This window comes from Triturus cristatus, chromosome 8, assembly GCF_964204655.1.
Source record: "Triturus cristatus chromosome 8, aTriCri1.1, whole genome shotgun sequence".
Classification (NCBI taxonomy): domain Eukaryota; kingdom Metazoa; phylum Chordata; class Amphibia; order Caudata; family Salamandridae; genus Triturus; species Triturus cristatus.
In genome coordinates, this window is record NC_140591.1 from 693,787,075 (window position 1) to 693,805,310 (window position 18,236).

The 18,236-nt window shown below is 44.5% G+C and overlaps 1 protein-coding gene across 1 annotated transcript in view; it reads left to right on the forward strand.

Annotated features, from left to right (window-relative positions):
- Positions 1 to 18,236, forward strand: part of RMP64 (ribonuclease MRP subunit p64) — a 112,099-nt gene that overhangs the window by 65,442 nt on the left and 28,421 nt on the right. Inside the window, exons 5-6 of the mRNA XM_085622101.1 lie at positions 1,981 to 2,058; positions 3,119 to 3,483. Coding sequence (XP_085478227.1) covers positions 1,981 to 2,058; positions 3,119 to 3,483 — 443 coding nt within the window. The remainder of the gene's footprint in view (positions 1 to 1,980; positions 2,059 to 3,118; positions 3,484 to 18,236) is intronic.

Consider the following 18,236-nt stretch of genomic DNA (forward strand, 5'->3'; position numbering starts at 1 on the left):
TCACTTTGTTGATGTAAAACGCCAGAGAAGCTGTTCATTCACTGTTTTGGCTCAGTAGGAAACAACAAGCTTTTTGTCCTCTAACCAATCAGTTTACTGTCACTCCATGCCATGGGTTTCTAATGGACTTTTAAGTCAAGGTGGCTAGAATAATATTGACATCTTACTGGACCAGCATTTCTTTCACAGCAGAAAAGTGGCTGCTCAAATGCTGACTGCTTCAAAGGACAAGTAAATCCCCTCTGGGTCTTTTCTTTGGGGATTATGCTTTTTAACTGCAGTTGAAGCAGGGCAAGATAGGTAGTTCACTTTAGAACTTGGCAACAACATTGTTTCACAGAGCCTGCTGTTCTCGCACTGCCAAGATTCCTTCTTAGTGAAGTAAATAATACTGAAGGACTTCGTTTGAATGATTCGTATTGGGTAGTGTCAGGAATCCTGCAGTGCCTGAAAATGTTTAATTTTGGAAATGTCTGTGAAAGACTAAAAAGACACCAAAATCTCTGATCAGTTCCAGCGTACCATAGGCAGACATTTCGTCTACCCACTTGGGTGTAGTGGTGCAGAGTCGAGGTAGTTTGAGTTGCTTGGTTTGGCCAAAGAAGTTGACCTGTGGAATTTCTTGTGTAGCAAAGATCCAGTAGGTTATTGGAGAGATCCTCACACTCTGCTTTCTTTACAAACATGTTCACAAGTTCAGCCTACCCTCCCCATGAACATCGGACAAGGAGATGTTTTGGATAACATCTAACACCATAGGTCCATTAGCATTCAGCGCTTATCTACGAAATTACTAAGCACTGACTTGTTTGTACAGAGTTCTTCGAAGGTGTTGCCTGTCTGTATCTAAAGGATATCCTTCTGCAAAGGAGTAAAGGTAAAAATTAAATGGCAGGTCCTGCGAGTGCCAGGACGCGTCTCTCAGGATCACCCCATATGTAATGTAATGTAATGTAATAGACATTTGTAGAACAAGCAGCTACCTCAGGGGTGTCCCAGCGCTATGATGCCCTTGGTGGAGCTAGGTCGTGTATGAGGTGCTTGAATTCTTTGTTTTCTCTTAATTTGATGTAGGTCCCTGGCCTAAAGGCAGCTTAGTTGCCAGTTATTCTCTTTGGCCTAATTTTCAAGGTGAGATTCAGGTAATTTCAATGTTGGGATCAAGTCTGTGCCTGAAACAAACAAAAGGTAGTGGGAGTGATGTTTGCAATGTGTCTAACCACTGGCAATAGCTCGGTTCTTTCGCTCACCATGCCACCTCAGTTTGGACCCAGACATATGCAAATCATTTTCGACCCTGCCAAGTCCTCCCTGAACCTGACTACAAGCAGTCCAGGTCCGGTGTTGCCCTAGTTATGGGCTCATCAGCTCACTGTGTCACTGGAACCGAGCTATACCCGGCTGTCTTTTGGTTCAGGAAGTACCAGGACTAGCAGTCCGGGCTGGACTGTTCTCATTGGAGCAGGGTGAAGATTGATTTGCATATGGCTTGGGCCAAATTGAGTTGGCGTGGTGTGCATAATAACGATGGACTGGGATGTGCCTCTGAGTAATTACAAGTGGCTGAGATTAATTCAAGCATTCCATCCATCAGTTTTTTGTATACGCTAGTGTATAGTGACCCCTGTAGTCCTGATGTAATCACCCATCTGTGTCTATGCTATATTTTCAGAGCTTCTTTGTAACACCCATGACATACAATGAACACCCAGCCAGTCCTCTTGACCTCCATTCTATTTTAGTTTCTATGGTACAGCAATGTGCTACCACCAATCTGGTCAGTATCGCAGTCAAATGACAAGACTGTACCATCCTAGACTACCGTGCACTGACCTTTCTGGTCCGTTTGTGGGAGGGAGAGGGGGACCGAGAAACCAACTGTTTAGCATTTACATCCTGCATATTTATATTGGTGTACTCCTTGGATATTTGTTGTCATTTTTCATAAAATATCTGTTTATCCTTAACGTGATAATTCAGTTTGACTGTTCAACATCTGTGTCTGAGAGAATACATAGTACTCAATGTTGTTGTGTTAGGATTGCTCAGCAGATTATGGTTTGTATCACTCACACATAAATATTCTTTGAACTGATAGTATATGATGTCTTGCACACACTTCCTCAGCATTGTTGGAAAGGAATGTTTGCTAAGAAGATGAAGGAAGTGATACCAATGCAACAATATGTCATAAGCAGAGCATCAGTGCTGAGGATTGGATAACTAGAGCCATTGCCAAACCTCGCTTGTTTTTTGTGTAGCTTAAGTGGGCAAGATTAATAAATGGATAGTCCTGATTGTAAAAGGTACTGGTGAAGTTTAAGTGTTTTTACATGGTAAATGAAATGGTTCTGGGAAAATATATATTTTCTGTCACTTTGCAATTTAGATTACTGTAAAGAAAGATTTGTTCATGGGGTACATGTTTGGCTGATGTCAGATATGGTGTGAAGATATTAGAAAATAGGATAAACATGCTCCTTAGACATGCAAAAGCTTTCATCAATTTGATATCAGAAAATGGTGAGATGGTCAGGAGAACTGTGTAATTCTTATGCTCAGTTTTACTTCTGAAAGCATGCTCTCTCCACAACTCTAGAATCTAATAGCACTGTCTACTGAGAAGTCATTTGTTATGATCACTCGTTAGAGCATATTATGTCCACTCAATGAATTGAGCTTTCTGCCTCTGACTGTTGTTTTTGATCTAGTCTGAGTTTTTTATATAAGCAACAGTATCTCTTTGACTCTGTTTGATGGACTCCATCCACTCCGAAGCTGTTCCTAGTCAGGATCATTTATGTGATTTTTAAATTCCACTTCCACCAGCATGATGGTGTCCTCCTAGGCAATACAAGACACAGTTCATTCTTTATACGATTTTGATTGGTTGCTCCTTGATCATCTTCCTTTATCTCAGGAATGCCCACTATGCTGTTTTCTCAGGAGGCAATTATATCTCAAAGTTTTGAGATCTGTGTTACAAATGTCCTTACCAGGCCAAACAAAAGCCAGCTTCAGCTGGGGTGCATGGGTGATTTTCAGAGTTAGGGCAAATGTAGGTGATTGATGTCACAATTGTATTGTATGTTTAAATGTGTTTTATTTACATTCTCAGGGTTCTTTTCAGAGGTATTTTGAAAAGCTTCACTCCCATATACGGGCCACTATATGGTTTGCTGCAAGACGTGTCCATGGTGCAAAAGATGCCATACTTCAAAGGATTTACCTTTCCACTAAATATCATAGATTTCCTCGGCCCAGGTTTTTCAGAGGTTATGCCTCAGCGGTTGACCCCCAAGATACCTCTGCGGAAAGGCGTCACTAAACTGCTAAACAAACTATTTCCAGGTGCTGAGCTTCTTTCTAAGCCTCGGTCTGGTTCAGCTCCTGCAGTTCGAACAAAGGTGAAAACAAAAACTAGACCTGTCGACCAGAGTTTGGATGTCGGGAAGCCAGTATGGAAGAAGCGAAGGAATATAGGTGAGGATGTATATGTTTAGGTCTCTCCTAATATAGTGCAAGCGTTGTCTGTTGCAAGACATATTGTTATCTTACAATGGACGTAGAGCCCCCCCGTTGCTTACCATTGGTTGCCTTAATTGTCGTCTGCTTACTTCTTAATCGCATGTGGGCTTTTGTTCCTCTTCTTGTCCCGCTTCCGAACATAAACACATTGCTGTGCCCTTTCACTGCTCGTTTTTTCAGGCGCTAAGAATGCATGTGTTTTCTCGCCATCTCCCTCATGTTCTTCTCTTCCCACACCACTCTTTGTCTTCCTCTCTCTCGCCTATGTGCATCTCCCCTACACCCCCCACTTTGCCTTCTTGCCTGTATGCTTTCTCTCTGCCAGCTCCACATTGCTGTCTTTAGCCCATGTGATCCATCCATTCCCACCCCAAGTGACTTCCCCACCAATGCCTCCACCCATGCTTTCTTGTTGCTTCTGTCTCTCGTCCTCTGTGTTGTTTCCACCCCCAATACATGACCCCGAATTGATTTCCACCACCCACAAATCAAAAAACGTTCACCCTTTATTTTTTTATTTTTAGTTACTGATCCACCTCAGATCAGTAACTAAAAAGAATGCACTTGTGGCATTTTGTAGGCAAGCCTATAAAATTACGTGGCCGGCAGCATCTTTTAAAAATTCTTTAGCCATGCACCTCAACTTTAGGGAAGCTGTGCCGCATCTCTAAAACCATTGACAAAGCAAATATGCTCTGAAGGCTAGACCTATTTGCTTTGCTAATTCTTGTTTTATTTAGCTTACAATAATGCGCTTATGCAATTCTGATTTGTTTAATTGTTACACAGATTTCTAACCATATTTATTTTCTTTAGTTTGAATTATTTGTTTATGTCAACATTCCTAAAGACCCATCTGAGAATTATGAAGCAAGTTTGGAATTAAGTCTTCTCTGGTGTTCTGAGAAGTTGTAATGCTGATGTGACCCACATATATAAGTTCTAGGAGACAACCGGGGTGCCAAGCCAGGGTGCAGCACTGTTTCCATTTTTGAAAGATCAGTAATTTTTTCTGAGATTGTTGTAACAGAAGTTCATTGGAGCAGTGGTTGTAGTTGTTGCTATGCTGTTCCTGCCAGGGCTCTTAAAAGCATCCCACAGGTAAAATGTTATTCACAAGTACATTTACAGTACTTCTGTTCCTGGCTCCCCCATTATCTATTGGAACTTTTGTTGAGTGTGAACATAATTATTAGACCACCATCTGTAGTCTGTTTGCGATGCCCAAAATAGTTTGGTCTTAGTAAATGGGCTTTCGTCATCTACTCTATGCAATAGACAATAAGCTGTTAACTATGAACTTAGTAAACAGATGGTTGGCAAGGAGACATTTGTTTATGGCAGCATAATGAGCAAATATACGTGACTTTTATTTCTCAAACATGCACTTTCATCTAATAGTGATATTTTGGGACTGTATCAAGAAGACGCTATTAAGCATTAACATTGGAGAAGTTCTCACTTTGCATTTACACTGCTGGTGCATGTTGGGAGTTGTAGGATTTCATCCTAGTCACGTGCCCATTGGGATTTAAGGCACTGAACCATCGACAGAATGATTATGCTCACCTGTGAACAAGTCTGTTTAGCCGAAACTCGTAAGGATAAACATGGTTACTCTTTTCTTTGCAGTGTTTTTTTTATATATATATATATATATATATATATATATATATATATATTACCTACTGGCGGTCGCCAGTAGGTAGTTATAGTTAGGACCCCTTTTCCATAGGAAATCCGCAACATTCTATTTTGAATAACTTTGGCGCCGGTCGACGAATCCTCGCGAATTTCTCAAAATAGGTGGGGCGCTACGCTCCGCTCCTACCCTGAAAGTCTCGGGGGGATTCGTCAAGCGGGGGCTGAGATAAAAGGGGGGTCCCAAAACGCGTTTTTCCCATGCATTTTTCCATAGGACCTTTAGACAGGGCTACAGCCCGAACGGCTGAACAGAATTACTAGAAATTTGGCAGAGAGGTAGTCCTCAGGTCAAGGAAGTGCCTTTTGTAGGTTTGGTGTAAATCTGTTCAGTAGATTCTGAGAAAATAGCCTTTAAATCAATATATATATCTGAGCCAGCTTACGGTACGCTTACCGTAAGCTTACCGTACGCGTACGGTGGCGTGCGCGAGCGCGATTCTGATTGGCTGTTACATCTAAGTAAACATTCGAATCGGTCGAAACCAGGAAGCGGCGGCCGCCATTTTCTCTCTCGCACTCTGAGGGGGGGGCTGTAAATAAAGGCAAAAAACATATAAAGGGGCTGTTTAGACAGCGCCCATGCACATAGCCATGTTAGTTGAGTCCTCAAAGGCCAAAAACGGTAAATTTTTATTTTTTGAAAATTTCGCCGATTACGCTTACCGTACGCGTACGGTGCGCTTACGCTAAAAATTTTAATAAAAAAAAAAACACTCTGTGCATGGCATATTATTGTCATCACTTACAAATTAAATTTAACAGATTACCCATCACAAGGAAGCGCATATTATGTCCTCCATGTGCGCACGGTGCGTAACGTGGGCACGCGGTGCGCGTAGCGCACTGCGTGCCCACCTTGCGTGTATGGCACTAACTGCGTAAAGTGGGCGCGCGGTGCGCGAAGCGCACCGCGTGCTCACCGTGCGCGCACGGTGCGCGAAGCGCACGGTGCGCGCACGGAACGAACTGCGTTAAGTGGGCGTGCACGCCACGAATGGCGTAAAGTAACTTAGCATTTAAAAAAACGTACAAATTCACTGAAAAAACCATAGGTTTCACACACGTTATAGTTAGGAATTAGCATTTAAAAAACCTTGCAAATTCACTGAAAAAACCATAGGTTTCAGACATGTTATAGTTAGCGGAAATTTTACTGATAAAAAACCAATGAAATTCCCCCGTTATAGTTAGTGCAGGCAACTATAACTCACGCGACCGCAATCTTCTGCTGATGACATATGTGTCTTTATGAAAAAAAAATATTTCTAATATATGTATAGCTAAAAATTTATGGAAGAAGACATGGGCAAATAAGTGTCTAAATACAGTATTAGCATCAGCAGAGGATTGCGGTCGCGTGAGTTATAGTTGCCTGCACTAACTATAACGGGGGAATATATATATATATATATATATATATTTTTTTTTTTTTTCCATCAGCTTCACTTCTTACTTACAGTACTGGAAGACGCGCGGCACAACACAACTTCATAATAAAGGTAAATGATCTTTAGCTTACTTCCAGTTTTTTCATTTCATAACTGCAGGATGTGTTTCTACTTCTCTGCCTTATACTTGAATATATATATATATATATATATATATTTATTTTTTTCGGGCTCGGAAGTGTGCAAGTTGTTTTTCTTCAAAGAAGTCTTTCGGGTCACGAGTTGTAGTGACTCCTCTTCTTGTTTGCAATGTGCCTGGTCCTCAACTCCATTGATAGATTGTTTTTTTTCCGCTGTCTAGTTCTGCTGTATGCTCCTCTGCTCCGTATCGACATCATCGAAAAGCTAGCATTTCAGCCTCTACTGTTGGTTTCATTGATCGCGGTTACTCATATTTACATTGGTTGCCCGTCGACGCGTTTCAGCCGACTGAGGCCCAGAGGGCCTTCGCCCTCGGGTCAAATCCTTCTTCTTCAAGTTGTATAATGCCATGCCATTCAGGTGATGGAATAGACACCCTCTTGTTTTTTGCCCACATTGCCGCACCAAGTTTCCACACACTGATCAACACCTGGTGTATAACCTGTGCCTTTCTTCGGATCATAAAGAATCCATCTGTGCAGCGCGTAAGTGTTTCTGCTTGAAAAAGATGCTGTGCGATCGGCACGCAAGACACCTCAAAATGTCCAGATACACCGTTGATGATTCTCAGGACATTTTTGGATCCAAAGAGTACCACCACGAGGCACACCCTCGGGCCTCTGCAGCAGATGAGGGCTCCTTCTAGCATGGTGACAGTTTGGGTCTGAGTTCGAAATCCAGGACGTTCCACCGGTACAAACTGTGAGTACTCTGCCCCATCCATCCTGACCACAGTCTCCGCAAAACATCCCGATGGGCTGACAGTCTGGTTTGGACCGACTGAAGCCCTTGCACGAGCTGCCACTGCTTTCGGGCCATGGTCGGCACCAAACAGCTGTAACGGAAATACCTAGCCCCGACACCGAAACAGCACAAGGCCCATGCCACCAATCATCGGCCTCAAATCTCGACTCTGAATAGAGAGCCCTGGTGCTTAACACTTGGTCCGCCTTGGCACCAAAGCTAAGTACATCGGACCAGAAACACTCCGCATCGAAACCATCGGCACTGAAAGTTGCTTCAGAGCCATAGTCCTATACCTCAGCCAAACAAAATGCCAGCTCTGAAACTGTGCAACCAGTACTTGAATGTTTGCAAGAACATCTCTATGCCAGGCAAAACAACTGTTGATTCACCCTGACATGGCAGAATCATGGTTACACCTCCCCAAACCAAGGAAAAGCCAGCAAAGAGACCGACCTTGGAGAGCCCCTGCCCATCAAAGCACAGTAAAAGCCCACCACCAGTGACATCAAGGGCACACTCCTCACCACCTTCACCTCCTGCAGATACACACTACTCCCCAGAGGGTTCTATTCATTCGCTTGGGTTAGTAGTGTAGCCCTAATTGGAGATAATGATCCTATAGGGTGTGTGTGCTATTAGCACGTACGCACACTCTACTATCATTATCTCCAATTAGGGCTACACTGTTTTTACTTAGATTGGCGAGCCTCATGAATAAAAGTTTAATAAACAGGGCTTCCCTACACCTTTTTTAACTCACTGGCATCACTCCACTACACTACTCCCCTTAGCCCACACACCCCCACTCACCAAACTGCTTCATCAAAAAAACAACTGTGCTAAAGAGCCCCTTCGCGGGTGCCCATCGGGCCTTGCAGCGCCGGCCCGACGAGGAGCACGCCCAAATGATGAAGCATGACACCTCTCAGGGTGTGTGAGGGCACTTCCTCCAATGGGAGGTTATTACACAGACCTGACCATCACTACCTGTCCTAGGAACTGCACACCTGTCTATTTAAAACTAGGATTGTTAGGGAGTACGTGTGTTGGACTTGCTAAAAAAAGCTCCAGGTTACTCTTTTTTGAGAAACTCCCCCGATCATACCACACCTGTCAGTGGAAGATTCCAACAGTTCTTCCCTGCATGGCGGAATATCGCCGCTGACCATTGGGTGTTGGATATTACCCTACATGGTTATTGCCTGGAGCTCACTTCAATACCTTCAAACATTCCACCCCCCACACACACAGACTGCCAGCAGACCATCGACAGCTGCACAAAGAGGAAGTAAAAGCTTTTTCTACAAAAGGGAGCAATGAAGTATGTACCGCTACACCAATAGGGCACAAGAGTTTATTCACATTTCTTTCTCATTCCTAAGAAGGACGGGTTAGTCAGGTCAATCCTAAACTTCAGACCCTTAACGGGTACATTCTCTCAGAGCACTACCATGTGGTCACTCTACAAGATATAATTCCACTGCTACAGCAAGGTGATTTCGTGGCCACATTGGACCCAAAGGACTCCCACTTTCACATTCCAGTTCACCCAGCACATCAACAGTACCTCAGATTTGTACTAAATGGAAAACATTTTCAATTCAAAGTACTTCAATTCAGAGTCACTACAAGTGTTCACCAAATGTCTAGCAGTAGTAGCAGCTCATCTACGCAGACAAAACACACATTTTCCCATATCTGGACGACTGGCTCATCAAAAGTTCAAGCTGTCAGAGCTGTTTACAACACACTCAAACTGCTATAAACTTGCTTCGTCTAGGTTTTATAGTCCATGCAATCAAGCCCCACCGGCAACCTCTTCAAATGCAACCTTACCTCGGAGCCATCCTCAATACTCAAACGGGGATAGCTTACCCAAATACAGCAAGGATTGAATCCTTTCAAACACCTATCCCACAGTTTCAGCCTCGTCAGCAGATAACAGTAAGGGCAGTGATGCACCTCCTAGGCACCATGGCATCATGTATAGCCATAGCACCCTATGCCAGACTCCTTGTGCGTCCGTTGCTAGAATGCTTATCGTATCAATGGTCTCAAACGAACGGTTAGCTGGAAGATCTAGTGTTGATCAGCCGTCAATCTTACCCCTCTCTACAGTGGTGGAATTCCAACACTATTCTAAAAGGACAGTCTTTCCCAGACCCAGTTCTGCAAAGGAGCATAACAACGGACAGGTACCGCCTAGTCTGGGGAGCGGAATCGCAGGAGTTGACCGTTCAGTGCCACTGGACACCCAGTCAGACTCATCCCCATATCAGTCACCTACATCTGCTAGAGTTCCCCATAAAAATTAAGTCGGGCTTAAAATGGCATGGGGAGGGGGCTGCATGCCCGCTCCCAAAAATTTTTTGTACCTGGGCCCACCACAAGGGCTTTTATTTTATACAGACGAGAGCCTTTTTTGATTGTATCTGTTACACTTTTTATTTTACCACAGTTACTCTGCCGATTCACAGTATCTTTTTAAGTTATTGGAGCCGGGGAGGTGGGGGGGGATATATGCAGACATGCATGGGGGGGAAATACATTTTGGAACTCCACCCCTCCCTCCCCCATTTTCATCCCTGCTTGAAGGATCACTCCCAACACTTTCCAGGAAGATAATAAGGTGGATGAGACTTTTATTCAGAAAGTATTGTGAAGATTCTTCAAACGCCACCAAAGTTATTAGCAAACCACAGAATCAATTATTTATGGAAACATGGTCCTAACTATAACTGCCCCATGGCAACCGCCACTGGGATATATACATACAAATATATATTTGAGACGCACTCCCAGGTTTGAAAACGCGGCTTGCAAAGATTGTCAACCATTTGGCCCTTGATCAAGGACTGTAAAGTTTGAAACGCGTTGGGCCTTTGCATATATTTCGTACCTGGTTTGCAAATTAATTGCCCAATATAGGACGCCTGGAATGGGAGTGCGTCTCTGTGGTAGAGTTGTGAATCTGAATTTAACTCCATGCTGGATCGGCAGTTATTGTTGAATGTAAGATTAGCAGCAGACATTGTAGAGTTGGAGCCAGTTTAGAATGTATGATAATTTGATTTGTAGACCGCAGTTGCGTCTGTGTAAGATGGCGAGCAGACGGATGTAGGGCCGAAGAAAAACTTTTGCATACCTTACTTTATTGTGCGAGTATTGTACTTTTGGTACCCGACGTGCATCTCTTGGATTTCGGTGAAGTTGGGAAAGGAAGGGCAAGCAAATAACCAGGGTATACAGACTAACTGGACAGCAGAGGGACATGATCTCTCCATGACCAGCTGATATCTTAGCATTTACTTCGTGCCAGGCCATAATATAATACTCACATTTACACTAATAGCGACGTGTGTGCGCTGGGTTTGTGACTTTCACATATAGTAATACCGCCTTGTACCTGACATCCAATTCCCCGTACATCTGAGTAGCGAGAAAAGATCCTTTAAACACAGATGGTTCTTTTACTTAACCTGAGTCAAGTTAAACGTTTATATTTCCTGCAAAAATGAAGTTTAATTCCTCTTTTAAAGTATGTAGCACACACCCTGCCTTCCCACCGTACCATATGTCTAATGTACTTCATATGGTCTAACTATTCACAGCATGTGGCCCCCTGCACTGCATCTCCCCAGGCTTCTATCTACACCCCATCGTCCGTCCAATCGGCTTCACGCGATGTAGCCATTAACAGCATGCCGCGCGTCTTCTGCCCAGCACCTATAGCTGATCATTTGTCCAATGAACTTCATGTGAGGTAATCATTCACAGCATCCATGGCTAACCTTGACATCTACATCCCATCATCTGTCAAATGTCCACGTGGTGTGTGTAACTATTTACAAAATGCAGCTCGACCACCGACATCTACTCCCCGTCATCTGTCCAATGAGCTTCACGCGGTGTAACTATTCACAGCATACACCGCCCTGCCCTGCTTCCCGCCACCGGACAGCCACACCCAATTGTCTGTCCAATGAACTTCATGTGGTGTAACGGCTCAAGGCATATATTTTGGCCCATAGGGTGAGCCTGTGCTTTTTGAAAACACAATCTCCCAGTTGTATATGTAAAGTATGTGAAGAAGGGACTATTTACAGTTTAAAGCAACGTTGTTAGCCACATACTTAAAACATGCAACACTTTTTGCTTGGTGCCTTATAACAAGTGACATCATGTGAAAACTTGCACTGCAAACTAAATACAGTTGGGTCTGAAACCGTTATTAGCAGTAATCCATCTCTGCTACCAAGTCACACCTCTCTCAGGCAAGTAAAGGTCTGACTCCAGGCAGGTTTATTCTCAATTTACATAATCCTACCTAGTGACGCATTGGGCTATGCGTGACACATATTTCGCATTGCGTCAATGTCTACCTTGTATATACTGTAGTTAATCAGCACTCTTAATTCGCCCCTTCCAGTTATAGGCAGTGCCACTGGAATTATGTGGCAGGGGAGGGCCAAATTATGAGGCAGGGTTGACTCAATTATGCGGCAACAAAAGCCAAAATATGCAGCGTAATGTTACATATTCTGGGAAGGTATTACTGATTATTAGCTTATTTTTAGACTTGGCAACACTGTCTGGGCATAGGTTGCATCACATTAGTACCAGTTAAACACAGAAATATAGAAATAAGCAACCAAAAGGTGACAGTCAACCTTTGCAAAGGGCCTTCCACTGCGTGGCAACACATGTTGCTCCGTTTCTAGTTACTTTTGAACTGGAAACATGTTGTTGTTGTTAAAATCTGCAGATTATGCATCAGAATATGTGGCAAATGCGGCATATCCATAATTATGCGGTAAATGCCACGGCCATACAATTGCATAATTCCTGTGGCCCGGACTATAGATTTCCTTTAAGTAGGTCTGTAGTCAGGCGCGCAAAGCCCATTGGGCTCAAAGGGTTACAGTCTCCCCGTCGTGTGTGTCAGCCCGGGCTGATACAGCTTGCCCGCACCCACACAGGCAGTTTTTGAGCTGTTGTGGTCTGGGGTCCTTACTGCAGCCGCACCAGAGTACTTCACAGGTCTTTATCGAGGCTTTGTTGTTCTTGCACCCCTTCTTAGAGCCCCTGCATCTTCACTCTGCCGATCAGGGCCGGCTTTAGAGGTTGTGGCGCCCTGTGCGACAACCTTTGTTGGCGCCCCCCCAACCCCCCAACAAAGAGGGGGTGGGTCGGGTGGGCAGCATTTATATTTTTAATTTAACAGGACAATTGTTGCTTAAGAAAAAAAGATGACCTACTGATCTTTCTATATGTTGCAGAGAGCGGAGCTGGGCTCTGTGTGTCAAGAGATCAATTAAATGAAAAATCCCCGAATTTTCAGACCAAACCTCTTCTTTTTTTTTTTTCTTTTCATTTTTTCAGAATTCGGACTCCTAGTGACTGACTGTAATGCAACGAGGGCAACTCTCTGTAAGTGCTGTGTTACACCGTGGTACACACATAAAGAATGCCTTGTCTGTCTTCAAGCAGCAGTTTTTGTTTAAATTTATTGGTTTAGCAACATCATTATACATTGTAGACTGACGACATTTTCTTGTCTGACACCACTTTCGTATCTGACGAATCATTAAACAAAGTATACATTACATACAAACTGCTCTTTCTTTCTGTTGATGCATTTCCAATTCCACCATAGGGGATACTACAGGTTCCCCTCGATATTTGTTCCATTTTTCCCACTTCCGATCCCATTTTTTTGGGCATCCCCTAGTTACAAAAACCTCCGTTTCCGCCAGCATGCATCTATCTAGCTCCGTCATCCATACATGGGGCCATGGTGCATTACCTCCCCCCCCCCCCCCATCCCCTAGCAATCTCCCGTTTAACTAATGTGTATCCTAGCGTCGTGAATTGTTTCTCCGCTTCCGTTAGGGTGCGCTGACTAATTGATGTGCCATTGTGCTCTCATGTTGTGCCGGAGAGCGGCGCGCGCCAGAGGGTAATGGTAGCTGGAAGTACTATGGTGTTTCAAAATGCCGAGTGCAATTGTTGACCTTTCCAGGACCTAAGACGAACAGTTCAACATTTGCAAACATACGTGACAAGAATTTTCAATTCTATTAAGGACACGGAGGCGAGGATTATGCTTCTCTTTTCTTTACTCAGAAAACTCAGCAACCAATCAGATTACAGTAGCAGAAAAAACAACTACAATACCCATGAATACAGTGGGTATCACCTGACAACCATAGAGAGTCCCTCTATAAAAGGTCCATAAGAGAATATCACATCCTCTTTCTTTGTAAACAGAACAGATAGCTTGAAGAACAGTCCAACTTGCGAAGAGCTTGGAATTGAATGCAGCTCGTTCCTTGAACAGCAGATCAACAGGATGGAAACAGAAGGCTGGATGCACGCAGCAGCAGAAAAAACAGGAACCTGCAGGTGACCATAAGACGGGCCAGGGAGACCGAGTAACACGCCTTACTAAGGATCCGAACCTGAAAGTAAAGATAGTCGTAATAGACCATTCTCTCATGGCAGAAAAAACATTACAGTAAAGGGGAGGGAAAAGAAGGAATGTATCCAAAATACAAATATACATATGCAGTAAAAGCAGATGATATAAACAACCATATGAAACAGTACTGGGTGGGATAATCCTCGCCTCCGTGTCCTTAATAGAATTGAAAATTCTTGTCATGTATGTTCGCAAATTTTGAATTCTATGTCAGGACCGGAGGCTCCGATTATGCTTGTTCAAAGCTGTGCCACCACTACAGATGCAATATCCACAATTGGTTTGTAATAAAAAGTTTTAAACATAGAATCAGTTGACCAATCAGCGGCTTTCATAATATCCATTAAACCAACTCCCAAAGAGAAAGCTTTGGATTGGAGGCCATAGCTCCACGAGCGGAGTGTGCACCAAATTTTGTAACATCGATTCCAGCCTCACTCATGAGCCATCTCACCCATCGTGCCAGGGTAGCAGGGGGTGACAGGGCGAAAAGGTTTTTGTAAAGCAATCAACAATTGACCCCGATTATCCTGTCGAAATTGAGCAGTACTTACCTCATAATCCTTAATACATTGAACTACACAAAGTTTAGTATTGTTAGGAAAACTCGGCTAAGTAATAGAAGTAGTATTGCACTTCGTACGTCTAGAGATGGCAAAAGTAACACCTTCAGGTGAAAATCTACGACCTGCCAGATCCAGAGCACGGATATCCGAGACGCGTTTACAAGAAACCAAACATAACAACATAGCTAATTTGGCCGAAAGCTGTTTGTGGGACAGATTACAATTGGAAGATCAGGTTTCTAAGAATCGTAAAACCATCGAAACATCCCATAAAGCAACATATTTAGGGCAAGGAGGTTTCACCAACCTAATACCCCTGAGTAATTTGTAAACCAAAGGATGCTCACCTGCAGGTTTGTCATTGATTGTAATATGGCCAGCCGAAATAGCAGAAAGAAAATTATTAACCGTTCTATAAGCAAGACCGGAAGAAGCGATAGATGCAAGGAAATTCACAATTAAAGAGATCTGCTGAAGCGGGATCCACCTCCCGTCGATCGCACCAACAACACCATCGTTTCCAGGCTGCGGAATAACGTTTGTGCGTGTTGGGAGACCAAGCCTCGCTGATAAACTTGGTAGCGTCTCGCGAAAGGCCTGGGATTTTCCAGCGATCCCCAAAACCCGCCAGGCCACAAGAAGAAGTTGACCTGATTCGATCAGAGGATGCGGGTTGCCTAGAGGGTCCAGCAACAGATTCCAACGTTGGGGAAGAAGGAGCGGCACTGCACATATCCTCTCCAGAAGAACCGGGAACCAAGCCTGAGCCCTCCGAAGAGGAGTGATCAGAATCCATTCTGACTGATAACGTTTTGTGCGAACCAAGACTCTGGGGAGCATCACGAACGGGGGAAAGGCATAACAGAGATGAGACGGCCAGTCCTGCAGAAATGGATCCGTGGCCAGAGCTTCCGGATCCGGGCGCCAGCTGAAAAACAGAGGAAGTTGCCTGTTGAGACGAGAGGCAAAAAGATCTATTTGACACGGACCCCAAACCCGAGTGAGAGTCGTGAAGACACGAGGATGAAGTCTCCAATCGCTGAAGTCTCTGAGATGACGAGAGTTCCAATCGGCAATTAGATTGTTGCACCCCGGAAGATATTCTGCAATCACTGAGATTTGTCTCTGAAGGCAAAAGTGCCAGAAATCCTTGGCAATCTCTGCCACGATCTTGGACCTTGTGCCCTCTAATTTGTTGACATATCGAACCGCTGACACATTGTCCATGCGGAGAAGGATGCAACAATTCGTCATGCGGGGTGAAAGACAACGAATCGCAAAGGATCCTGCTAGAAGTTCTAAACAATTGATATGGAGAGATAATTCGCTCTGGGACCACCGGCCCCCCGTGGTTAGAGAACCGCAACGGGCTCCCCACCGACTGGCATCGCACTCTATCACCACTTCCGGAGTCGCCCCGAATAGGGCTCGACCATTCCAAGACTCCATGTGTTCCAACCACCACAACATCGCCCACCTCGCCTCCTCCGAAAGAGGAATCTGATCTGAATATTTGAGGCCTTTCTGGAGATGGCGGATTTTGAGTCGCTGAAGTGCTCGGTAATGGAGAGGACCCGGGTATATTGCCTGAATTGTTGAAGCTAGAAGGCCAACTATCCGGGCTACCGATCTCAAAGACACAATCTGTTTGTGTAAAATCAATCTCCATTCCCTCTTGATGGATCTGATCTTCTGAGAGGGTAAGAGGAGCTGACAACTGCGAGAATTGACCAGAAAACCCAGAAATTCTGTTGATTGAGACGGAACGAACATTGACTTCTGTGGATTCACAAGAAAGCCGAGCGATTGTAAAAGATGGATTGACCATTCCAAATGAGTCAGGAGAAGACTAGGACAACGAGCCATGATAAGAATGTCGTCCAAGTAAATGCTCAGACGAACACCCCGTGCTCTGAGTGACTCCACGACAGGCTTCAGAAGTTTCATGAAGCACCAAGGTGCTGACGATAGGCCGAACGGGAGAACCTTGTACTCGAACCAGGCCCCCTGCCATTGGAACTGGAGAAACCGACGATGAGGACCGAAAATGGGAATTGACAGATACGCATCCTTCAGGTCCAGACGGACCATCCAGTCCCCTTCCTGAAGAAGATCTCGAAGAAGATGGATGCCCTCCATCTTGAAGTGATGATAAATGACCCAGCCATTGAAGTCTTTGAGATTTAGAACCAGTCTGGATCTGCCCCCTTTCTTTTGGACCAGAAAGATATTGCTGGAGAAACCGTGAGGATGAGGGGTGGTTCGAACAATGGCTCCTTTGTGCAGAAGAGAATCTATTTCTGTGGAAATAACTGTTTGATCTTGAAGGGAAAAAACCAGAGGGGATGGAGGATGAGACTGGGAGGGAAAACTGAAGAACTCTATCTTGTAACCCATCACGGTTTCTAACACCCAAGCATCGTTCGAGATGTATCACCAATTGGGGAGAAAAAATTGAACCCTGCCCCCCACCACAACCTCCGAAGGGGTTAGTAAACTCACCTGAAGCGGAGGAATCGTGATGTCCCCCTTGATTTGCATCGTAACGTCCTTTCCGGAACCTGTTGCGGGCTCTGCGACTGGGGTAGAAATTGGAAGTATTCTTATATCCGGAGTCCTGATACCCTCAACGGTGGGACTGAGGTCCACACTGGGAACCTTGACTATTTCCGCGGCCGAACGATAGTCCTCTATATCGTCCGGCCCGACCAAAAACCGGACGGAAAGCTCGTCGAAGGGACGACTGAGCCTTGTCCAGACCGCTGAAAGTGGCAACCAACTTGGTCAACTTTTTCAGAAAAGGTTGCCCAAATAATAAACCCTGAGCCAATGGGCCAGATTCAGAAGAGGACAGTTCCGCTAATTTCGGATCTAATTTCAAAAGAATTGAACGCCTACGTTCACAAGACATGGCACAATTGGCACTGCCCAAAATACAAACGGCTCTCTGAGCCCACTCAATAAGTTCATCAGTGACTATAGCAGAAGAGGATTCCTTAGCCCGAAATCCCAAATCCAAAAGTTTGGTAAGGGGACCCAGCAAGTCTAATAACTTGTATTGGCAGGAACGCCAAGCTCTATCAATACCCTTTTTAGGGTCCTTAGCATAGTTTTTCAAATACGTCATCATGGACGGATCTACGTCCGGCGTGTCAGCCAATTTATCGGCTAGATCAGGACCCGGACATTCCGAACGTAGACGCGTCCGTACATCTTTATCAAAAGGTTGGCGAATATGAGCCTGAACATATTCTGCAACTTCTGTGGACGGGAGCCATGCAGAAGAATTAGGATGTACAATGTCCTTAGGTTCAAAGGTCAGAAGTTGAGGATGCGAGAGTGCATCAACAAAATGCTCCTTACGAGCCTTTTTGTGCAGGAGGGGGTGAATCGTCATGGTCAGATGACGGAGCGAAAGACGTATACCCATCATGCGCCTGGCGAGAAGTAGAGCTCGCCGCAGGTTTGGAGGTATGAACGTAAGAATGATCATTGGAGTGAGCCTTGGCCAATTTTGCTAAATCAGATTTGTGAGGGTTTGGAGCCTTAGCAGAAGGACCCGGCAACCAGCCCTGTTGGACAACATAGGAACATAAGTGGCGCTTCAAAGGCTGAATAGCG